At 55.2% G+C, this 25,327-nt stretch overlaps 1 protein-coding gene across 1 annotated transcript in view; it reads left to right on the top strand.

Moving 5' to 3' along the window:
• Nucleotides 1-5,301: 5,301 nt before the first annotated feature.
• The window catches only part of LOC149440518 (coiled-coil domain-containing protein 17-like), a 44,679-nt gene continuing 24,653 nt past the window's right edge, over nucleotides 5,302-25,327 (top strand). The window contains 9 exon segments of the mRNA XM_089658505.1: nucleotides 5,302-5,368; nucleotides 7,298-7,520; nucleotides 7,673-7,807; nucleotides 9,981-10,037; nucleotides 11,343-11,472; nucleotides 15,984-16,137; nucleotides 16,507-16,539; nucleotides 16,541-16,612; nucleotides 23,707-23,843. Coding sequence (XP_089514631.1) covers nucleotides 7,329-7,520; nucleotides 7,673-7,807; nucleotides 9,981-10,037; nucleotides 11,343-11,472; nucleotides 15,984-16,137; nucleotides 16,507-16,539; nucleotides 16,541-16,612; nucleotides 23,707-23,843 — 910 coding nt within the window. The 5' untranslated portion in view covers nucleotides 5,302-5,368; nucleotides 7,298-7,328.

Below are 25,327 nucleotides of genomic sequence, written 5' to 3'. Positions count from 1 at the left end.
GTTGTCTGAAAATCACACCTAAGAATAATCGGCCGATTTTTGCTGTCAGTGGAGTCAATGGCACCGGCTGATTTTCGTGGCTCCTCCCCTTTTCGGTGATCGGTGATGTTGGAAAATGTGTGAAAAACGACCGATTTTCAACAAATTTTCGTACGAACGTTTTTCCGGAAAGAATCTGCGCCTGAGCCGTGACCTGGAAGGAGCAGAAGTCTCGCCTGTTACATGGGGGGAACTTTGACTCGGTTGGGACGATTTTCTAGATCGTTGATGGCGCCATCAGATTACCGAGCGAATGACGTTTCCGATTTTCAGATAAAAAATCGTTCGGAATGAAAACCATGTATGGCCGGCATTACGGCTCGGGGGTCCCACCAATCGCATTGGCCCCTCAAAGCAAGGTGATCACATGACCGGAGACAAAAGCGATGAATAAAGTCATTTGGAAACATTTTTTTTCCACTCCTCTGATTGGGAGGAAATCTTCGACTTCGACTGTAAAAACGTTTCAGTAGATTCAGCGACAACCAGTTTATGACGGAATACAAATCCTTCCTCTGGAGTTCTCACCCGCTGCATGCTTTGTATTCACCGCAGCTTAGAATCGCAGGACAAGTCGCAGCCCATTTGTGGTCTCCCTGCGACCTGCATGGACTTGTGTTACATGAAGCCGCAATGAAATCGCACCGATCTGCGGCTCTGAAATCACACGGAATCGGGCAGTTTTAGTGGCACTTTGACATTGCACTCCTTCAGCGTGATTTCAGAGCCGCGGATCGGTGTGATAGGGACCTCGATTTCATCCGGGACCGGAGAAGTGGGACTGTGCAGAGTCCATACATACAGAATGGGGACAGATACCGAGCATTCCATCTGGTACTGGGGGAAGGCTGAGAGGGGGAGTCTGTACTGCGGGGGGGGGCATGTGATTCAGGTGTTCCAATCCCCTCCCAATCATGTGATTCAGGTGTTCCAACCCCCTCCATATCATGTGATTCAGGTGCTCCAATCCCCTCCACATCATGTGATTCAGGTGTCCCAATCCCCTCCATATCATGTGATTCGGGTGTTCCAATCCCCTCCATATCATGTGATTCAGGTGTTCCAATCCCCTCCCAATCATGTGATTCAGGTGTTCCAATCCCCTCCATATCATGTGATTCAGGTGTTCCAATCCCCTCCATATCATGTGATTCAGGTGTTCCCATCCCCTCCCAATCATGTGATTCGGGTGTTCCAATCCCCTCCCAATCATGTGATTTGGGTGTTCCAATCCCCTCCATATCATGTGATTCAGGTGTTCCAATCCCCTCCATATCATGTGATTCAGGTGTTCCAATCCCCTCCATGGACACAGGTGTATACAATCAAGCCCCTAGGCATGCAGACGGCTTCTACAAACATTGGTGAAAGAATGGGTCGCTCTCAGGAGCTCAGTGACTCCAAGCGTGGTCCCGTGATAGGTGGCCACCTGGGCAATAAGTCCATCCGTGACATTTCCTGGCTACTAAATATTCCACGCTCAACTGTTAGTGGGATTATAACAAAGTGGAAGCCACTGGGAACAACAGCCACTCAGCCACCAAGTGGTAGGCCACGTCACATGACAGGGCGGGGTCAGCGCATGCTGAAGCGCACAGTGCGCAGAAGTCGCCAACTGTCTGCAGAGTCAATAGCTAAAGACCTCCAAACTTGGTGTGGCCTTCAGATGAGCCCAACAACAGTGCATAGAGAGCTTCATGGAATGGGTTTCCATGGCCGAGCAGCTGCATCCAAGCCTTCCATCACCAAGTGCAATGCAAAGCGTCGGATGCTGTGGTGTAAAGCACGCTGCCACTGGACTCTAGAGCAGGGGATACATGTTCTCTGAAGTGACCAATCGCTCTTCTCTATCTGGCCATCCGATGGCCGTGTCTGGGTTTGGCGGTGGCCAGGAGAACGGTACTTGCCTGACTGCTTTGTGCCAAGTTTAAAGTTTGGTGGAGGGGGGATTATGGTGTGGGGTTGTTTCTCAGGGGTTGGGTTGGCCCCCTAGTTCCAGTGAAGGGAATTCTTAAGGCAACATTTTGGACAATTTCATGCCCCCAACTTTGTGGGAGGAGTTTGGGGATGGCCCCTTCCTGTTCCAACATGACTGCCCACCAGTGCACAAAGCAAGGTCCATAAAGACATGGAGGAGCCAGTTTGGGGTGGAGGAACTTGACTGTCCTGCACAGAGTCCTGACCTCAACCCCATAGAACACCTTTGGGATGAATTAGAGCGGAGACTGCGAGCCAGGCCCCCTCCCCCGACATCAGTGCCCCTCCCCCGACATCAGTGCCCCTCCCCCGACATCAGTGCCTGACCTGACAAATGTGCTTCTGGAAGAATGGTCCAACCTTCCCATAGACACCCTCCTAAACCTTGTGGGCGGCCTTCCCAGAAGAGTTGGAGCTGTTATAGCTGCAAAGGGCGGGGCCAACTCAATATTGAATCCTACGGACTAAGACTGGGGGGCCATTAAAGGTCATGGGGTGGAAAGGGCGGGGCCTACTCAATACTGAACCCTACAGACTAAGACTGGGGGGCCATTAAAGGTCATGTGCGTGGAAAGGCCGGGGCCAACTCAATATTGAACCCTACGGACTAAGACTGGGGGGCCATTAAAGGTCGTGTGCGTGGAAAGGGCGGGGCCAACTCAATACTGAACCCTACGGACTAAGACTGGGAGGACATTAAAGGTCGTGTGCGTGGAAAGGGCGGGGCCAACTCAATACTGAACCCTACGGACTAAGACTGGGAGGGGCCATTAAAGGTCGTGTGCGTGGGAAGGGCGGGGCCAACTCAATACTGAACCCTACGGACTAAGACTGGGAGGGGCCATTAAAGGTCGTGTGCGTGGAAAGGGCGGGGCCAACTCACTATTGAACCCTACGGACTAAGACTGGGAGGGGCCATTAAAGGTCGTGTGCGTGGAAAGGGCGGGGCCAACTCACTATTGAACCCTACGGACTAAGACTGGGAGGGGCCATTAAAGGTCGTGTGCGTGGAAAGGGCGGGGCCAACTCACTATTGAACCCTACGGACTAAGACTGGGAGGGGCCATTAAAGGTCGTGTGCGTGGAAAGGGCGGGGCCAACTCACTATTGAACCCTACGGACTAAGACTGGGAGGGGCCATTAAAGGTCGTGTGCGTGGAAAGGGCGGGGCCAACTCACTATTGAACCCTACGGACTAAGACTGGGGGGCAATAAAGGTCATGCGCGGCCGACCAATACTTGGGGATATATATATACACACAGTGGGGATGGAAAGTTTGGGCCCCCCAGCTAAAAATGTGTATTAATGTGCATAAAGAAGCCGAGGAAAGATGGAAAAATCTCCAAAAGGCATCAAATTACAGATTAGACATTCTTATAATTTGTCAACAAAAGTTAGATTTTATTTCCATCATTTACACTTTCAAAATAACAGAAAACAAAAAAATGGCGTCTGCAAAAGTTTGGGCCCCCTGCAGAGTTAATATCTTGTACTGCCCCCTTTGGCAAGTATCACAGCTTGTAAACGCTTTTTGTAGCCAGCCAAGAGTCACATGCGCAGGAGGCGGGGCGGTTGCTGGTCACATGCGCAAGAATTCGGGGCGGTTGCCGGTCACATGCGCAGGAATGCCGGACATTCGCCGGTCACATGCACAGGAATGCGGGGCGGTTGCCGGTCACATGCGCAGGAATGCGGGGCGGTTGCCGGTCACATGCGCAGGAATGCGGGGCGGTCGCCGGTCACATGCGCAGGAATGCGGGGCGGTTGCCAATCACATGCACAGGAATGCCGGACATTCGCCGGTCACATGCGCAGGAATGCGGGGCGGTTGCCAATCACATGCACAGGAATGCCGGACATTCGCCGGTCACATGCGCAGGAATGCGGGGCGGTTGCCAATCACATGCGCAGGAATGCGGGGCGGTTGCCAATCACATGCGCAGGAATGCGGGGCGGTTGCCAATCACATGCGCAGGAATGCAGGGCGGTTGCCAATCACATGCGCAGGAATGCGGGGCGGTTGCCAATCACATGCGCAGGAATGCGGGGCGGTTGCCAATCACATGCGCAGGAATGCGGGGCGGTTGCCAATCACATGCGCAGGAATTCGGGACGGTCGCTGGTCACATGCGCAGGAATTCGGGACGGTCGCTGGTCACATGCGCAGGAATGTGGGGCGTTTGACGGTCACACGCGCAGGAATTCGGGACGGTCGCTGGTCACATGCGATGTACCGTAGCGCATCAGCGTGAACCCGGCTCAGAGGGACACAAAATCGCTGCTGAGCCTCACAGGTCCCCCCTCCCAGCCGGAGTCATTAGTACACTGCATAGTATTATCACTGATCGCTGTATTGGTGTCACTGGTGGTGTCAGATCGCCCGCCGCACTACAACCACCATCACCTGTATATATAAATGGCGGTGTACAGCCCACGGATTGGACGACGATCTCACAAACGATGAAGACACTTCGCGGGACGCTTGTTACCCAACACTGAGCTACATGTATGAAGGATGGGGGGGGGGGGTGAACATCAAAATACTCCCCCTTCCCCCCCCCCAGAGGTGATCCAATCCCGCCAATAGGAATGATAGAAATGTCATCCGGGTACAGCACTGCACAATCACCAGGTGAAGTAGCGCAGTGCTGAATAGGAGAAAAGTGTCCTGGTGATGGAGGGAGAAGGGGTCTCCGTGTACGGGGCGGGGTCTTCTCCAGGTACGGGGCGGGGTCTTCTCCAGGTACGGGGCGGGGTCTTCGTGTACGGGGCGGGGTCTTCGTGTACGGGGCGGGGTCTTCTGGTAAGGGGCGGGGTCTTCTGGTACGGGGCGGGGGTCTTCTTCTGGTACGGGGCGGGGTCTTCTTCTGGTACGGGGCGGGGTCTTCTCCTGGTACGGGGCGGGGTCTTCTCCAGGTACGGGGCGGGGGTCTTCTACTGGTAAGGGGCGGGGTCTTCTCCTGGTACGGGGCGGGGTCTTCTGGTACGGGGCGGGGTCTTTTCCAGGTACGGGGCGGGGTCTCCTCCAGGTACGGGGCGGGGTCTGCTCCAGGTACGGGGCGGGGGTCTTCTCCTTGTAAGGGGCGGGGTCTTCTCCTGGTACGGGGCGGGGTCTTCTCCGGGTACGAGGCGGGGTCTTTTCCAGGTACAGTGTTTCTTCCAGGTACGGGGCGTGGTCCTCCTTGTATAGGGCGGGGTCTTTCCTCCCATTGGCGGAAAGTTTCGGGCTGACTCCACCTCCCGCCCTGGACTTCTTGAACTCTGCACGTCCTCAGACTCCGGCCCCGCCCCCTCCCGCCGTCTCCTCGGAAACCAGAGACGCTTCCAGCAAACTTCAGGCGGAGAAGCGGGGTGAGTGCCGGTGTCCCTGGAGGGTCTCTGGGTGTCCCTGGAAGGTCTCTGGGTGTCCCTGGAAGGTCTCTGGGTGTCCCTGGAAGGTCTCGGGGTGTCCCTGGAGGGACTTTGGGTGTCCCTGGAGGGTCTGGGGGGGTTTCTGGAGGGACTTTGGGTGTCCCTGGAGGGTCTCGGGGTGTCCCTGGAGGGTCTCTGGGTGTCCCTGGAAGTTCTCGGGGTGTCCCTGGAGGGTCTCTGGGTGTCCCTGGAAGTTCTCTGGGTGTCCCTGGAAGTTCTCGGGGTGTCCCTGGAGGGTCTCTGGGGGTCCCTGGAGGGTCTCGAGTGTCCCTGGAGGGTCTCGGGGTGTCCCTGGAAGGTCTCTGGGTGTCCCTGGAGGGTCTCAGGGTGTCCCTGGAGGGTCTCTGGGTGTCCCTGGAGGGTCTCTGGGGGTCCCTGGAGGGTCTCTGGGGGTCCCTGGAGGGTCTCGAGTGTCCCTGGAGGGTCTCGGGGTGTCCCTGGAAGGTCTCTGGGTGTCCCTGGAGGGTCTCGGGGTGTCCCTGGAGGGTCTCGGGGTGTCCCTGGAGGGTCTCGGGGTGTCCCTGGAGGGTCTCGGGGTGTCCCTGGAGGGTCTCTGGGTGTCCCTGGAGGGTCTCTGGGTGTCCCTGGAGGGTCTCGAGGTGTTTCTGGAGGGTCTCTGGGTGTCCCTGGAAGTCTCCTCCCATCCATCTATCGTGGGGGGGGGGGGGCTGCCAGGTGCTGACCTCCTTCCATCCATGCCGGCTGTCATATCCATCCCCCGGCTTCTCCACACAGATCAGGAGACCCGTATATGCATGTTTATCCAGCTGAAAGCCACTGAAACTAGAGGATCAGCATGACAGCCAGGCAATCCACATTGCCCGTGTCTGTGACCCCGCCCCCAACCATTTCTTCTGCTTCCTATCATTATGATCCATGAAGGGGCGGGGCTTCTGGATACACTGCCGTCATGGCGATCCTCTTCCTTGCTGCATTCCTGTTCCCATCTACATGCCGATCAGAAACCCGTCTGCCTGACTGCTGAGCGATCCAGAGGAGCGCCATGGCAGCCAGGCAGCCGGCATCTTCAGTTCAGCCCCCGCACTACCCCCGCACCGCCCCCGCACCACCCTCGCACGACCCCCACACCACCCCCAGACTACCCCCACACCGCCCCCGCACAGCCCCCACACTACCCCCGCACAGCCCCCACACTACCCCCGCACGACCCCCGCACCACCCCCAGACTACCCCCACACCACCCCCAGACTACCCCCGCACCGCCCCCAGACTACCCCCGCACCGCCCCCAGACTACCCCCGCACCGCCCCCCGCACTGCCCCCACACTGCCCCCCGCACTGCTCCCACACTACCCCCGCACCGCCCCCACACTGCCCCCGCACTGCCCCCACACTGCCCCCCGCACTGCTCCCACACTACCCCCGCACCGCCCCCACACTACCCCCGCACCGCCCCCACACTGCCCCCGCACCGCCCCCACACTGCCCCCCACACCGCCCCCACACTACCCCCGCCCCCACACTACCCCCGCCCCGCCCCCACACTACCCCCGCCCCGCCCCCACACTACCCCCGCCCCGCCCCCGCACCGTCCCCACACCGCCCCCGCACCGCCCCCACACCACCCCCGCACCGCCCCCACACCGCCCCCGCACCGCCCCCGCACTGCCTCTGCACTGCCCCCACACCACCCCCGCACTGCCCCTGCACTTGCCATGAGAGCGGCAGCTGCCATCTCTGTCTGGAAATGCTGCCTGTCATGTTGCTCCTCCGGCTTCTGAACCGACCCGGAACTATACACGGTTCAGGAAAGTCGGCAGCCAGAGGATGAGCCTAGCAGCCAGGGAAGCGGCATTCTCAGTGGTGGAAGACAGCTGACTGTGTGGCATTCTCTGCTTTGTCCTCCAGGTGGGGATAGAGAGCCGGTGCCCCGGCAGCCATGGTGGATCTCGGGGGTCTCCGGTGCCACAACTGCAACATGATGTTCCGCTCCCCGTCTCTGCTGGAGAAGCACCGCCAGAAGTTCTGCATCGGGAGCCAGATCGGGGACCCCGCTGTACTGCGCTCCCGCTATGTCAGCTCCAGGGGCCACACCCCGCTGCCGCGACAGGCCGACACACCCGACTTCACGGTAATAAAGGGGGTCAGCCAATCAGAAGCAACCACATATATTGGGGGGGGGGTTGTATCATAGGAGATAAATTGCAACAAACTATCGATGAGACAGATAAACAATCTGCACCCTGGCTGAACAGCACTGACACCGCTTCTTCCCTTCCATAGACACGAGAGAGCGTCGCCCGTCTGAGAGCGCGAGAAACCCGACTGAACGAGAGAGAGCTGCGCCTGGTGGGGGGGTACGATGGAGCGCCGGAGGGCGTCTGTGACAGCAAGGCATTGAGGAGCCTCACCGAGGAGGTGGGTGGATGGGGGAGGGGGGTTGTAGTTCTGTCCGCTGCCTCTCACATCCCAACAATAAATCGGTGCTGCGGATTTGGGGGCGGGGCAGATGGCGGACGGTGACAACGCTGCAATCAACGTCTGAAAAACTCGGCTTCAACTAAAATGTTATCAGTATTTTGTGGTTGGAGTTCCACTTTAGAGACAAAGTTTAATCTGCTGATAGTTTGTCTTTCCGGTCCCCCCCCCCCCCCCCACATACCAGAGATGAGGAGAGGGGGAGGTGTTTGTAGTCCAGATCAGGAGAGCAGCCTAGGGTGACAACGCTCCTTCCCCATTGATACAATACAACGAGCGTTGTCACCCTGGGACAGGAAGTGTGTTTCTGGCAGGATCTCCAGGTGAGAATAAAAGGGAAGTGAAGTCTAAATAAAGAAAACGAATGCAGCCGCCACATTTAAGGACTGATAAGCTGCAATATAATGCATTTTTTGTGGGGGGGAGGGGGGGATGTTCTAAGGCTCGGGTCACACCCATTCAGTTTGTGTGTGTGTGGGGTGTCCCAGCAGACCGTTCTGCGGTTAAACTGTTGGGTGGTGGCAGGCTACTGTTTGTGGTGTGTCTGGTGCGGGGGGTGTGTGGGGGAGGGGTGTGTCTGGTGTGGGGGGGTGGACAGTGGAAGGGTGATAACATCGGGGTTCAAGCTGTAGGATAGCTGTAGGGACTCTAGAAAGGTGTGATTACTAAGCTGCTCCTCCCCTCTAATCAGTGCACCAGATTGTATGTAAGATTTGTATCTGCCAGTGTGTGGTCAGCCCTCTGGATTGGAGTGGAGTCTCCCCCCGGTGGTGGGCAGAGGTAGTGCAGCTGTGGAAGGATATCACGGCTGATCTTATATACGGTTTATATATCAGAGTTCAGTCCCCTTTATTCCCTCTTACCCCAAGTCACAGCCGCACCTCGGTTAGCTAGTCGCTGTGGGCGTGGTGTGTGGGGAATCCGTGACAAACCCCTCCCCTAGCATTTCTAGTGTCAGCCATCTTGAGTAAGGGCAGATAACTCCTGTAGCATTTACTTCCTGGAATCCATCTGTCCTTAGGTCAGGCATGTAGGCAGGAGGGTGTGCTTAGCTGAGAAAGCCCCTCCTCCTCTCCTGCAGTCTCCTGGGATGTGTGACATCATTGTAGCCTAGGCCAGAAACCAGGCAGTCACTGTAATAAAAAGGTATAACCCAGCAAGTCGTCTCTCCGGTCCTCTCTATGTGGGATGAGGATCACAGGGGGTCCGTGGTGGAGGGATGAGGATCACAGGGGGTCCGTGGTGGAGGGATGAGGATCAAAGGGGTCTGTGGTGATAGAATGAGGACCACAGGGGGGTCCGCGGTGGCGGATTGAGGACCACAGGGGGGTCCGCGGTGGCGGATTGAGGACCACAGGGGGGTCCGCGGTGGCGGATTGAGGACCACAGGGGGGTCCGCGGTGGCGGATTGAGGACCACAGGGGGGTCCGCGGTGGCGGATTGAGGACCACAGGGGGGTCCGCGGTGGCGGATTGAGGACCACAGGGGGGTCCGCGGTGGCGGGATGAGGACCACAGGGGGTCCGCGGTGGCGGAATGAGGATCACGGGATGTCTGTGGTGGCGGGATGAGGATCAGGGGGGGTCCGCGGTGGCGGGATGAGGATCACGGGGGGTCCGTGGTGGCGGGATGAAGATCACGGGTGGTCCGTGGTGGCGGGATGAAGATCACGGGGGGTCCGTGGTGGCGGGATGAAGATCACGGGGGATCCGTGGTGGCGGGATGAGGATCACGGGGGGTCCGTGGTGGCGGGATGAAGATCACGGGGGGTCCGTGGTGGCGGGATGAGGATCACGGGGGGTCCGTGGTGGCGGGATGAGGATCACGGGGGGTCCGTGGTGGCGGGATGAGGATCACGGGGGGTCCGTGGTGGCGGGATGAGGATCATGGGGGGTCCGTGGTGGCGGGATGAGGATCACGGGGGGTCAGTGGTGGCGGGATGAGGATCACGGGGGGTCCGTGGTGGCGGGATGAGGATCACGGGGGGTCCCTGCTGACAGGGAGAGGGATGTTCCTCTTCATTGATCAGCGTCGTGTAGGAAGTGATGGGGATGTTGTCACCCGCAGACCAGACTGCACACTCCTGATCCCTGACATTTCTACTTCTCTTCCAGTTCCAGAAGCTGCGGAAATCTCTGGAAGTCTCTGTCCCCACGCTGCGCTCCTTTCAGGTAATGATGAGCACATGGGGGGGGGGGGCGGAGGAGGGGGGAGGGGCTTCCATCGTACAGCACTAGAAAATATTTTTATAGTGACACAAAGACAATCACCACCAAATGCCGACGGAACATTCCGGCTGTAGATATGATGTCATCACCACCAAATGCCGACGGAACATTCCGGCTGTAGATATGATGTCATCACCACCAAATTCTGCTGGAACATTCCGGTAGATATGATGTCATCACCACCAAATGCCGACGGAACATTCCGGCTGTAGATATGATGTCATCACCACCAAATGCCGACGGAACATTCTGGCTGTAGATATGATGTCATCACCACCAAATGCCGACGGAACATTCCGGCTGTAGATATGATGTCATTGTAGGCGGGGCAGTATACACGGCGCCATACGTCAATAGTGGATACAGAGATATTGTCCCACGGCGGACGTTACCAATGGCGGACATTTGGTATGCAAAGCACACCCACGTGGTCTGTATACTTTGGGCCCCCCCACTGTGTATAATTACTGCCTGTGCTGGCCCAGCTCCTCCAGCCATCCCGTATCCATCCTACACAACCTTCTATATATCCACTGGGGTGGAGTGAAGGGGAAATACCAGAACGTGTCCCTCTAGTGAGAGCGTTGAGTCCGCTGGGGCTGCTGACATCACATTCAACATGGCGACACCCAGGAGCATTCTCAGGTCGTTTTGGGTGTCTATAGGAGGGAGGAGTTTACTTTTATGTATAAAAAGCATTCAATGTACATATAATCCTATAGGGAGATTGCTGGTGGCATGAGTGGTCTGGTGACATGAGTGGTCCGGTGGCCTGAGTGGTCTGGTGACACGAGTGGTCTGGTGACACGAGTGGTCTGGTGGCACGAGTGGTCTGGTGACACGAGTGGTCTGGTGGCCTGAGTGGTCCGGTGGCCTGAGTGGTCTGGTGACATGAGTGGTCTGGTGACACGAGTGGTCTGGTGACACGAGTGGTCTGGTGGCACGAGTGGTCTGGTGACACGAGTGGTCTGGTGGCACGAGTGGTCTGGTGACACGAGTGGTCTGGTGGCACGAGTGGTCTGGTGGCCTGAGTGGTCTGGTGGCCTGAGTGGTCTGGTGGCCTGAGTGGTCTGGTGGCCTGAGTGGTCTGGTGGCCTGAGTGGTCTGGTGGCCTGAGTGGTCCGGTGGCCTGAGTGGTCCGGTGGCCTGAGTGGTCCGGTGGCCTGAGTGGTCCGGTGGCCTGAGTGGTCCGGTGACAGGGCCTCTTTGGGTCCTCCCGATCCCTGACCCTGCTTTGTTGTCCTATAGGGGGAGTCCGGTCTTTATTCTCAGTGGGACCAGGAGTTCCGGGACCGCATGCTGGAGATGGCGGAAGCTCATGACCGACAGCTGGCTGATATCCAGGCCAGGAACCAGGCGCTGGAAATGCAGAGGGAAGGTGAGACCCAAATCGCAGCTTTTCTTGTATCTTTTCATCGAAGCGAAAATCTTGTATTCTATTAATGTGCTGCAGATACAATGTACAGCCAGGCCTGGACTGGCCACAGGGCACATCGGGCATTTGCCTGGAGGGCCGTGTCACGTACCTGATAGGAGACTGAAATGACGAGGTCGGCCTCACTTGTGTCACTAGCCCTGACCCCGCTGAGGTTGGAACAGAGGGAGTCTGGGGACCAGGGGGACAAGAGCGCCAGTGGTTGTTGCTTGCGGCTCTTGCAGATGATGACCTTGGTAGGCTGATGATCCTCTGATTTGGGCACCGTAGTAGCAGACAGGGCAGGTTCTGTGTAATGCCCGATGTGCAGCAGAGCAAGGTAGGTAGCCAGGACACAGGACAGGAGCGGGGTCATAGGATAGCTGGGGTCATCAACAGTCGGGCAGCGCAGTACAGAATCAGAAGGAAAAGCCGAAGTCAGGAGCCAGGAGGAGGAGAGTAATCAGAATCGGGTCAGGAACAAGGATTTGTACGGAACAAGCAGAACACGGGGGGAGCTGAAGACCACTCAGCACTGAACCAGAGCAGAGGCCCTCTTTAAATAGCCCGTCTGGCGGCAATCTTCGCCGTGCGTGTGCATGCATGTGCGCGATTGTGCATTCCTGCGCGCATGCGCATAACCGGCAGCTCTTCCGGTGCACGTTCCTGATCGCGATTCTCTTTGCTGGAAATCTCTTACAGGCCGGGACCACCTGGATCGGAGGGGCGGCACATAGAGGATCCGGTCCGCGCATTTCCTCCTGCCGCCACTGAATGCTTCTCCACCTCTCCCTCCTGCAGGCATTCAGTGGCGGCAGCAGAGAAATGTGTGGACCGGTTCCTCTATGTGCCGCCCGGCCGTCCCTCTGATCCATCTCCTGCTGCCGTGGGTTCCTGTATGCTCCCCCCACGGCTGGCCACCCCTCATCTCCTGCTGCCGTGGGCTCCTGTATCATGCCCCCCACAGCTGGCCCCCCCTCATCTCCTGCTGCCGTGGGCTCCTGTATCATGCCCCCCACAGCTGGCCCCCCCTCATCTCCTGCTGCCGTAGGCTCCTGTATCATGCCCCCCTACAGCTGGCCCCCCCTCATCTCCTGCTGCCGTAGGCTCCTGTATCATGCCCCCCTACAGCTGGCCCCCCCTCATCTCCTGCTGCCGTAGGCTCCTGTATCATGCCCCCCTACAGCTGGCCCCCCCCTCATCTCCTGCTGCCGTAGGCTCCTGTATCATGCCCCCCTACAGCTGGCCCCCCCTCATCTCCTGCTGCCGTAGGCTCCTGTATCATGCCCCCCTACAGCTGGCCCCCCCCCTCATCTCCTGCTGCCGTAGGCTCCTGTATCATGCCCCCCACAGCTGGCCCCCCCTCATCTCCTGCTGCCGTAGGCTCCTGTATCATGCCCCCCTACAGCTGCCCCCCCCCTCCTCTCCTGCTGCCGTAGGCTCCTGTATCATGCCCCCCTACAGCTGACCCCCCCTCATCTCCTGCTGCCGTAGGCTCCTGTATCATGCCCCCCAAAGCTGGCCCCCCCCCCTCATCTCCTGCTGCCGTGGGCTCCTGTATGCTTCCCCCGCGGCTGGCCCCCCCTCATCTCCTGCTGCCGTAGGCTCCTGTATCATGCCCCCCTACAGCTGGCCCCCCCTCATCTGCTGCCGTGGGCTCCTGTATGCTCCCCCCACGGCTGGCCCCCCCTCATCTCCTACTGCCGTGGGCTCCTGTATCATGCGCCCCTACAGCTGACCCCCCCTTCATCTCCTGCTGCCGTAGGCTCCTGTATCATGCCCCCCTACAGCTGCCCCCCCCTCATCTCCTGCTGCTGTGGGCTCCTGTATCCTGCCCCCCCGCAGCTGGCCCCCCTCATATCCTGCTGCTGTGGGCTCCTGTATCCTGCCCCCCCGTGGCTGGCCCCCCCCCTCATATCCTGCTGCTGTGGGCTCCTGTATCCTGCCCCCCCGCGGCTGGCCCCCCCCCTCATCTCCTGCTCCTGTGGGCTCCTGTATGCTGCCCCCCCCGCGGCTGGCCCCCCCTCATCTCCTGCTGCCGTAGGCTCCTGTAACATGCCCCTCTACAGCTGCCCCCCCCCCTCATCTCCTGCTGCTGTGGGCTCCTGTGTCCTGGCCCCCCCTCATCTCCTGCTGCTGTGGGCTACTGTATGCTGCCACCCCCCCCCCCCCACGGCTGGCCCCCCCCTCATTTCCTGCTGCAGTAGGATCCTGTATGTGGCCCCCCCCCCTCATTTCCTGCTGCTGTGGGATCCTGTATGCTGGCCCCCCCTCTCATCTCCTGCTGCTGTGGACTCCTGCATCCTGCCCCCCCGTGGCTGGCCCCCCTCATCTTCTATGGCACTGCCACCGAGTTCTGTCAGGATAGACTGTCCCCAGTGCTGACAGTCCCCCCCCAGCCCCCACCACAAATGGGAGAGGAGAGAGAAAGCTGGTTCTGCCCCCCCCTCCTCCCGTGTCTGCCCCGGCGGCCTTGTGTCTTCTCTCCCCCCCTTCTTCTTCCTCTCTCTCTCTCACCAAAACCCCCCAATGGGGCTCCTACGAAAAAATAAAAAAAAAAAAATAAAATGTAAAGTTGTAAAAAATAAAAACCTGCTGACACTAGTGGCGGAACTACCAGGGTCGCAAAGGTCGCTCCTGGGACCGGGCCACCGGACTCCGAGGAAAGCATCCCCGAGCTTAGGGCTGCTCAGTCCAAAATGCCCCGTCCGGGCCTGTGTACAGTTGTAGGAAAACAATAAAGGACCTACGGAGTGTCACACATATACATACATACATACATATACATACACACACACATACATACATACACACATATATACATACATACATATATACATACATACATACATACATACATGCACATATATACACACATACATACATACACACATACATACATACATGCACATATATACATACACACACACACATACATACATACATATACATACACACACACATACATACATGTACACACATATATACATATATACATACATACATATATACATACATACATACATACATGCACATATATACATACACACACACACATACATACATACATACATGCACATATATACATACACACACACACACATACATACATATATACATACATACATATATACATACATACATACATGCACATATATAATACACACATATATACATACTTACATACATATATATACATACATACATGCACATATATATACACACACACACACACACACACATACATACATGCACATATACATACACACACACATACATACATATACACACATATATACATACATACATACATATGTACACACATACACATACATACATGCACATATATACACACACACACACACACACATACATACATGCACATATATACATACACACATACATACATATACACACATATATACATACATACATACATATATACATATGTACACACATACACACGCTCACACTGACACCCTTCCTCCATGAATGCACACAGTATGCAGGCAGTACGGGAACACTGGGAGTCACTCGGCTCCTGTTATAGCTGGTCCACCATTCCCTCCATGATCAGGACTCCAGGTAGTCAGCATTGGAAGGAAGGTAGTCTTTGGATCTGGCTCACTCCTAGTGTAGATTTCGTCCTCCTCAGCTTCCCATCCATGCAGGTGACTTATTGTTTGGTTTCTCAGCCCCTCCCACGTGGGGGTAACCCTTCTACTTCCATCAGTTTCTGTGATGAAGATATTTCCTGACTCCGTATCTTATGTGGCCCTCCATTATCATGCCTGACATGGGCCAAATATGTCAGAAGGTCAAGTTATTGTTTACTCTCTATTGACTCAGCAGATTTCAAACTGTAAGCGGATCTTCACAATGTCCCCCCCCCCCTTCCTTTTTTTTTTTTTTTTTAATGTTACCCCCCGTTTACCTTGTTGGTAGTCCTGCACTGTTGAGGTAGTCACCTGCCCAGCAGATCCAGCGTTGTCCTACTGACCTCCACTTCTCTTCTGCCCCCAGTCACTCCGGTGCCGCCATTTTCTTTTGTGATGTCACCAGGAAGCTGCCGGGTTCTTCCGTGTTCAGCTCTCCCATGACATGTCTCGCCCCTCCCCCTCCCCTCCTCTCTTAGTGAAAGTCTAAGCCTTCTGGGATATGTGATGTACACGTCCCAGGAGCCAGGGGGGGCACAGGGCAAGTCCATCGCCATCCTAGGTGAATGACATGCTTGGGGGGGGGGGGCAGAACTTTAGTTGAAAACAAAATGTAGACAAAGGACAAAAGCCCGATTTGTGGGAGGAGCCTAGGATGCAAGGCAACGTGTAATCAGGGTGAAGGTCCAATCTCGGAGACCTTTCCTCATGGCCGAGGTTAGGATGGTGGTGGGAACGATTCTTTATTACAGTAGAAGATGACGTGTCCTGTCTGCCTGTCGATGAATACAGAATAATCTGCCTTCCTCCCCCACACAGAGATCCGACACCGCCTCGCCGAGGTGGCCAGCTCCGGCACTTCCACCAGCCATATAGAGCAGATGCTGCTGGAGCTGAAGGCCCAAGAAGAGAAGAACCAACTGGCTCTGGATGCTTTAAAAGACCAAGTCACTCTCATCCAATCGGAGACCAGGTACCGTGTTCAGGTGACCTGGTGTCAGCCAATCACCTACCAACTATTACTTGGTATCCGGTTCTGATAGCCGCTGTCTATTCCAGGTCTCCAAATCTGTGGACTTTGTTTTAGATGTTCCCCATTGACATGCTCATCCTCTGTCTTCATTACTTGATCAGTCACTGACCTGGAAGACGTGTAGAAGACACAACATCCAGATTCTTCTTCTCGGAGAGTGACTCACTAAGAACTGGAGATGGAGGATGAGTATGGCAGTCAGAGGATTAGTAACATTCAGAACAAGTCATGAGTGGCAGCATCTATGTGTCTATCATGGCGGCCATAATGGAACGCTATGGAATTATTATCGCTCCTATGTCATTACAGGGCCAAATCGGAGAAAGGGCCGAAAGAGCAACCCGAGAAGAAGAAAACCACCTCTGACCTTCATGCCATTTCCTCTACGCGGGAGCAGCCTGTCCTCCGAGATCAGGTACTCCCACCCTGACCCTTCATGGCATCCGTACTCCCACCCTGACCCTTCATGGCATCCGTACTCCCACCCTGACCCTTCATGGCATCCGTACTCCCCACCCTGACCCTTCATGGCATCCGTACTCCCACCCCTGACCCTTCATGGCATCCGTACTCCCACCCTGACCCTTCATGGCACCCGTACTCCCACCCTGACCCTTCATGGCGTCGGTACTCCCACCCTGACCCTTCATGGCGTCAGTACTCCCCACCCTGACCCTTCATGGCATCCGTACTCCCACCCTGACCCTTCATGGCATCCGTACACCCACCCTGACCCTTCATGGCATCCGTACTCCCACCCTGACCCTTCATGGCATCCGTACTCCCACCCTGACCCTTCATGTCATCCGTACTCCCACCCTGACCCTTCATGTCATCCATACTCCCACCCTGACCCTTCATGTCATCCGTACTCCCACCCTGACCCTTCATGGCATCCGTACTCCCACCCTGACCCTTCATGGCATCCGTACTTCCCACCCTGACCCTTCATGGCATCGGTGCGCCCACCCTGACCCCTTCATGGCATCGGTGCGCCACCCTGACCCTTCATGGCATTAGTGCGCCCCCTGACCCTTCATGGCATTAGTGCGCCCATCCTGACCCTTCATGGCATTGGTGCGCCCACCCTGACCCTTCATGGCATCGGTGCGCCCACCCTGACCCTTCATGGCATCGGTGCGCCCACCTGACCCTCATGGCATCGGTGCGCCCACCCTGACCCTTCATGGCATCGGTGCGCCCACCTGACCCTTCATGGCATCGGTGCGCCCACCCTGACCCTTCATGGCATCGGTGCGCCCACCCTGACCCTTCATGGCATCGGTGCGCCCACCCTGACCCTTCATGGACATCGGTGCGCCACCCTGACCCTTCATGGCATCGGTGCGCCCACCCTGACCCTTCATGGCATCGGTACTCCTACCCTGACCTTTCATGGCATTGGTACTCCTACCCTGACCCTTCATGGCATTGGTGTGCCCACCCTGACCCTTTATGGCATCCGTACTCCCACCCTGACCCTTCATGTCGTCCGTACTCCCACCCTGACCCTTCATGGTGTCCGTACTCCCACCCTGACCCTTCATGGTGTCGGTACTCCCACCCTGACCCTTCATGGTGTCGGTACCTCCCACCCTGACCCTTCATGGTGTCGGTACTCCCACCCTGACCCTTCATGGTGTCGGTACTCCCACCCTGACCCTTCATGGTGTCGGTACTCCCACCCTGACCCTTCATGGTGTCGGTACTCCCACCCTGACCCTTCATGGTGTCGGTACTCCCACCCTGACCCTTCATGGTGTCGGTACTCCCACCCTGACCCTTCATGGTGTCGGTACTCCCACCCTGACCCTTCATGGTGTCGGTACTCCCACCCTGACCCTTCATGGTGTCGGTACTCCCACCCTGACCCTTCATGGTGTCGGTACTCCCACCCTGACCCTTCATGGTGTCGGTACTCCCACCCTGACCCTTCATGGTGTCGGTACTCCCACCCTGACCCTTCATGGTGTCGGTACTCCCACCCTGACCCTTCATGGTGTCGGTACTCAGACCCTAGCTCCTTTACTTTTCCTTTACCTTCCCAAAGTCCGGGGGGGGGGGGGCAGAGTTGTGGATGGCTTTGTAAGTTGTTAGTATTTTGAATTTAATTAGTTGGGTGAGTGGAGGGATTGGCAGAGAGGGGTGGAGGACACTGAGTGGAGACCAGTGGAAGGATTGGCAGGGAGGGGTGGAGGACACTGAATGGAGGCCAGTGGAGGGATTGGCAGAGAGGGGTGGAGGACACTGAATGGAGACCAGTGGAGGGATTGGCAGAGAGGGGTGGAGGACACTGAATGGAGGTCAGTGTAGGGATTGGCAGAGAGTGGTGGAGGACACTGAATGGAGGCCAGTGGAGAGACTGGCAGAGAGGGGGTGGAGGACACTGAATGGAGGCCAGTGAATAGACTGGCAGAGAGGGGGTGGAGGACACTGAATGGAGGCCAGTGGAGGGATTGGCAGAGGGGGGTGGAGGACACTGAATGGAGACCAGTGGAGGGATTGGCAGAGAGGGGTGGAGGACACTGAATGGAGGTCAGTGGAGGGATTGGCAGAGAGTGGTGGAGGACACTGAATGGAGGCCAGTGGAGAGACTGGCAGAGAGGGGGTGGAGGACACTGAATGGAGGCCAGTGAATAGACTGGCAGAGAGGGGGTGGAGGACACTGAATGGAGGCCAGTGGAGGGATTGGCAGAGGGGGGTGGAGGACACTGAGTGGAGACCAGTGGAAGGATTGGCAGGGAGGGGTGGAGGACACTGAATGGAGGCCAGTGGAGGGATTGGCAGAGAGGGGTGGAGGACACTGAGTGGAGGCCAGTGGAGGGATTGGTAGAGAGGGGGGTGGAGGACACTGAATGGAGGCCAGTGGAGGGATTGGCAGAGAGGGGTGGAGGACACTGAATGGAGACCAGTGGAGGGATTGGCAGAGAGGGGTGGAGGACACTGAATGGAGGTCAGTGGAGGGATTGGCAGAGAGTGGTGGAGGACACTGAATGGAGGCCAGTGGAGAGACTGGCAGAGAGGGGGTGGAGGACACTGAATGGAGGCCAGTGAATAGACTGGCAGAGAGGGGGTGGAGGACACTGAATGGAGGCCAGTGGAGGGATTGGCAGAGGGGGGTGGAGGACACTGAATGGAGGCCAGTGCAGGGATTGGCAGAGAGGGGTGGAGGACACTGAATGGAGGCCAGTGGAGGGATTGGCAGAGAGGGGTGGAGGACACTGAATGGAGGCCAGTGCAGGGATTGGCAGAGAGGGGTGGAGGACACTGATTGGAGGCCAGTGCAGGGATTGGCAGAGAGGGGAGGAGGACACTGAACGGTTGGTAAGGAGTCTGGCAGCAGCATTCATGATGGACTGGAGGGGGGGTGGCCTATGTAAAGCTCATCCAATGAGGAGGAAGTTGCAGTAGTCAAGGCGGGAGATGACCAGGGAGTGAATTGGGAGCTTTGTGGTGTCATTGGTTAGGAAGGGGCGTATTCTGGAGATGTTGTGGAGGTTGAGGCAGTATTTGAGAGGGTCCAGGGGGCACGTGGTTAGGTGGGCATTAGACGTTTAGGAGCCTCGTCTATAGTAGTAGGGTTGAACATGGGTGGTGTTGAGCGTACCTGTAGATTGGGGGTAGTAAGTGGGGGGGGGGGAATATCTGTAAAGTGGAGATTTCATCACAAATTGCATCGAACTTATTTTTGAAGTGATTGGCGATCTCCTGGCCAGTGACTGAGTTGGGGGTGGAGGCCGTGGAGGACGAAGTAGAGTTGATGGGATCTGGAGGAGAAGGTGGTAATGATATTCTAGGTCTGTTGGCAGTGTGGAGGGGAGAGATGTATTTCTGGACGACAGATTTATATTGGTGGAAGTCTTTGTGAGACTTCGTCTTCCGTCACAGACGCTTGAGAGCTCGGCCATGTTTTTTGAGACTTCTGGTGTCATCTGTTCGCCAGGGTTGTGGGGGTTGCACCTGATTCTATATGTAGTGAGGGGGGTGGGTTTGTCCAGGGAGGAGGACCGGGATCTGTTGTAGTCAGCAGTGGCCAGATTGGGGCAGGACAGGGGTGAGATTTGGTCATGGAGGTGGTCAGTAGTGGAGTGGAGAAGGGTTGAAGGTCTCTACAGGTCATTCGTAGGCAGTTGGGGGGAGAGGCAGTTAGGACAACTAGAGAGCGAAGCTGATAAGGTGGTGATCAGAGAGTGGGAGAGGATTGTTGGAGGGCTTGGATGGAGAGCATAGCTAGGAGATTACCAGGTCAAGGGTGTTGCCATTGGAGTGAGAAGAAGCATGTTCCCATTGTGTGTCCATTGCTTCACGCCAAATGAGGAGGTTAGACTAAGGAGGTCAGAAGTAGCAGATGTCAAAGTCACCGAGAATGGTTGTGGGGATTTCAGAAGAGAGAAAGTAGGGTAGCCAGGCAGAGACGTCATCAAGGAAAGTTGATATCGGTCCAGGAAGTCGGTAGATCACAGAAATTCTTAAAGAAATTGGAGAAAATAAACGTTTTCAGTGAGCTTCAATGATGAGAGGGACCGAGAGGGAATGAAGAACCTGAAAGGTGCTCTGTGGGGATAGGAGGATTCCCCCTCCCCCTCCCTTCTGTCTATGGGGTCTGGAGGTGTGAATCTAGAGAAGGCCACCATGGGAGAGGGAAGCAGGAGAAGCAGAGTCGGATTCATGAGGACAGGTTTCAGTGACACCAAGCAGATGAAAGGAGTTCCTCATGAACAGAGGTGAGTCTGTTGCAGACAGAGCGGGCAATCCAGGGAGGAGAAGGGTAGACTGGTTCCAGGAAGAAGAGGAATGGAAACGAAATTGTTGGGTTGCGGCTGCTGCCGGAGGGCGCAGGGTGATGGGGGTGTCCGTTACAGTTAAATAAAGGAGGCCCAGAGTTTGGTCTACAGAGGTCAGGAGAAGCAGAAGGCTGAGGGAAGTAATATCAGAGTGCCATTTATTTGAGGGTCTCGGCATCCTGGGGGGTTTATTAGTGTTCGTGATTGGCAGAGAGGGGTGGAGGACACTGAATGGAGGTCAGTGATAAGTGGAGGACAGAAGTGAGGGTGATGGGTACAGATTTTGGGGTGGAGAAGAGGGGTGAAGGAAGCAGAGTATGAGGAGAGGACACGACTGTGAGGGAAGGTAGAGGGTGCAAGTTACCGAGAGGAAGGAGATCTGAATGAGGAAATGAGGTCACCTGCAGTCTTGTGTTGCTTGTTGTAGATGTTCGCTGGGTGCCATCGCTGAGGTGGAAGAGCGGAGGTGCCACTTAATTACCGAACCCACTTTATTGGAAGAACCCCAACATGCATGTACCCCCCCCCACCTCGTACCTGGCATGTACCCCCCCCCCCCCCTGTACCTGGCATGTACCCCCCCCCCTGTACCTGGCATGTAGTCTGGCTGAAAAAAGACAAAAGTCCATCCAGTTCCACCATAAAACAAAACTTACAATCCTCCACCCACAGTAGATCCAGAGGAAGGCAAAAACCCAGCAAAGCACAATCCAATCTCCTCCTGCAGGGGAACAATTCCTTCCTGACCCCCGGAGAGGCGATCGGATATTCCCTGGATCAATATTCGGATATTCCCTGGATCAATATTCGGATATTCCCTGGATCAATATTCGGATATTCCCTGGATCAATATTCGGATATTCCCTGGATCAATATTCGGATATTCCCGGGATCAATATTCGGATATTCCCGGGATCAATAATCGGATATTCCCGGGATCAATATTCGGATATTCCTGGGATCAATATTCGGATATTCCCGGGATCAATATTCGGATATTCCCTGGATCAATAATCGGATATTCCCTGGATCAATATTCGGATATTCCCTGGATCAATAATCGGATATTCCCGGGATCAATATTCGGATATTCCCTGGATCAATAATCGGATATTCCCGGGATCAATATTCGGATATTCCCGGGATCAATATTCGGATATTCCCTGGATCAATATTCGGATATTCCCGGGATCAATAATCGGATATTCCCGGGATCAATATTCGGATATTCCCGGGATCAATAATCGGATATTCCCTGGATCAATAATCGGATATTCCCTGGATCAATAATCGGATATTCCCTGGATCAATAATCGGATATTCCCGGGATCAATATTCGGATATTCCCTGGATCAATAATCGGATATTCCCTGGATCAATAATCGGATATTCCCGGGATCAATATTCGGATATTCCCGGGATCAATAATCGGATATTCCCGGGATCAATATTCGGATATTCCCTGGATCAATATTCGGATATTCCCTGGATCAATATTCGGATATTCCCGGGATCAATATTCGGATATTCCCGGGATCAATATTCGGATATTCCCGGGATCAATATTCGGATATTCCCTGGATCAATATTCGGATATTCCCGGGATCAATATTCGGATATTCCCGGGATCAATAATCGGATATTCCCTGGATCAATATTCGGATATTCCCTGGATCAATATTCGGATATTCCCTGGATCAATAATCGGATATTCCCGGGATCAATAATCGGATATTCCCTGGATCAATATTCGGATATTCCCGGGATCAATATTCGGATATTCCCGGGATCAATATTCGGATATTCCCTGGATCAATAATCGGATATTCCCGGGATCAATATTCGGATATTCCCGGGATCAATAATCGGATATTCCCGGGATCAATATTCGGATATTCCCTGGATCAATAATCGGATATTCCCGGGATCAATATTCGGATATTCCCGGGATCAATAATCGGATATTCCCTGGATCAATAATCAGATATTCCCGGGATCAATAATTGGATATTCCCTGGATCAATAATCAGATATTCCCGGGATCCACGTTCCCTATAAATGTTATGTCCAGTTATATTGTCACCTTCTGCATTTCTGTATTTTTGTGGGTGTTTGGGGGGCAGTAAAACCACGATTTAACCGCCTGTTTCTACCGCTCCCGTCTAAACAAGCCCTTAGGGTAGCGGGATAATTCATAGCAGAATGCCTGGGATCTGTAGCAGGAAAACCCCGAGGAAGTCGGTGAACGTATTCTATCGATATTCTGGACTTGTGGCCGATCGTTCGGCGCTCTCTATGGAGTCTCACCTCCGGGACCCCCCATTTGATAAGGGGGGCAGCCAATCAGAGAGCAGCTGAGCCGGAGCCATTGTGACCAGTGATAGTCTGACTGGCGGAGAAATTTGTTTCCAGCTCCCAGCTTTCACCTCTCTGGAATCGTCCAACCACAACTTCTCACGGAGAGCGGACGCACACGGAAGCCATGCGCTGTGATCACAGGGGGGTCATATCCGCGTTCTGGGTGTACATTCTATGGCCTGCAGCCGGGACGTTGGAGATAAAAGCAGAATTATGTACTGAAGTTACTAGTTCCGCGTTTTATTCTCCCAGAAAAAAAAAACGACGACATTTAATTGGTTACTATGAACAAAAGCTCCGCCTTCTTTACTGTGCCGATAATTTTCCTTTTCCTATCTGTGTCACATGGTGTGGTCACCTGATCCAGCGCCCTGCAGTTGGCGTATGTGCAGAGCGGAGGGAGCGACGCGGCTGTCCTGGCGCAGATGAGAGACCTGCAGGCCGAGGCGTTAACGTTCGAAGATTTGACGCACAAGCAGGAGCGCAAGGAGAAGAAGAAGAAGCGTACGTATCTGTATACACCTCTGCTATATACTGTATATATCCAGGAGGCCCCCAACTGACCTTCCCCTGGCAGGCAGACAGGCCCACCTGACCAGGCCATAATTTGCTATTCAGCACTGCGCTACTTTAACTGGCAATTGCGCGGTCATGCAACGCTGTACCCAAATGACGTTTATATCTTTTTTTTCCCTCCAAATAGAACTTTCTTTTGGTGGTTTTTAATCACCTCTGGCGGGGGGGCGGGGTTATTTTTTGCGATATGAATAAAAAAAGACAGAAAATTTATAAAACAAACAATATTTTTTACTTTCTGCTACAAACATGTCCAATACAAAAAAAATTTAAAAATCTAATTTCTTCATAAATTTGAGGCAAAAATATTCTGCTCCGTGTCTTCGGGAAAAACAAATTCCAGTAAGTGTCTATTGATTGGTTCGTGTGGAAGTTGCAGCGTCTGCAGACTGCGGGGTGTAGGCTGGGATTGTTATTTATTTGTTTTATACTAGTAATGGCGGCGATCAGCGACTTGTAGTGGCACTGTGCGGCGGGCAATCTGACACTAACTGACACTGGCTGGGAGGGACACCTGACTAACTGCCGCTGGCTGGGAGGGACAGCTGACTAACTGCCGCTGGCTGGGAGGGACACCTAACTAACTGCCGCTGGTTGGGACGGACATCTGACTAACTGCCGCTGGCTGGGAGGGACACCTGACTAACTGACCCTGGCTGGGAGGGACACCTGACTAACTGACACTGGCTGGGAGGGACACCTGACTAACTGACGCTGGCTGGGAAGGACACCTGACTAACTGACACTGGCTGGGACGGACACCTGAGTAACTGCCGCTGGCTGGGAGGGACACCTGACTAACTGACACTGGCTGGGAGGGACACCTGACTAACTGCTGCTGGCTGGGAGGGACACCTGACTAACTGCCGCTGGCTGGGAGGGACACCTGACTAACTGACGCTGGCTGGGAGGGACAGCTGACTAACTGACGCTGGCTGGGAGGGACAGCTGACTAACTGCCGCTGATATCACCAGTGATACTAATACAGCAATCAGTGATCATACTATACACTGTACTAATGACAGCGGCAGGGAAGGGGATAACATCTGGGGGCGATCAAAGAGTTAAGTGCGCCTAACAAGTGTAATGCTTTGCAGGGAGAAGAAACAGATTGTTCCCTCTGTACAGAGCTCTGTGCTGTTTGTCAACACAGAGCTCTGGGCTGTGATGGAACACAGCCGATCAGCAGGTCCCGGCCATGGATCATTGGCCAAGACCTGCTGCGAAAATCCTGCTGTGTCCAATCACAAAGGGAGTCGGCAGGGGGTTGGGGGGCAGGCACTGCACCCTGAACCCCTGCGTGACTGTGCCCGTGTGAGCCACCCGTCCACAGAGCAGGCGACTCTATATAACTTGTAGCAGCATTTAATCATCAGTCCACCTCACTCAGTGTTTGTCGTAGTCCCTCTGC

This window comes from Staurois parvus, unplaced genomic scaffold (genome assembly GCF_062004578.1).
Source record: "Staurois parvus isolate SC_StPar_1 unplaced genomic scaffold, SC_StPar_1.0 ptg001078l, whole genome shotgun sequence".
Lineage (NCBI taxonomy): Eukaryota > Metazoa > Chordata > Amphibia > Anura > Ranidae > Staurois > Staurois parvus.
The sequence above is the reverse complement of the archived record's forward strand: the minus strand, read 5'-3'. Positions and strand labels throughout refer to the sequence as shown.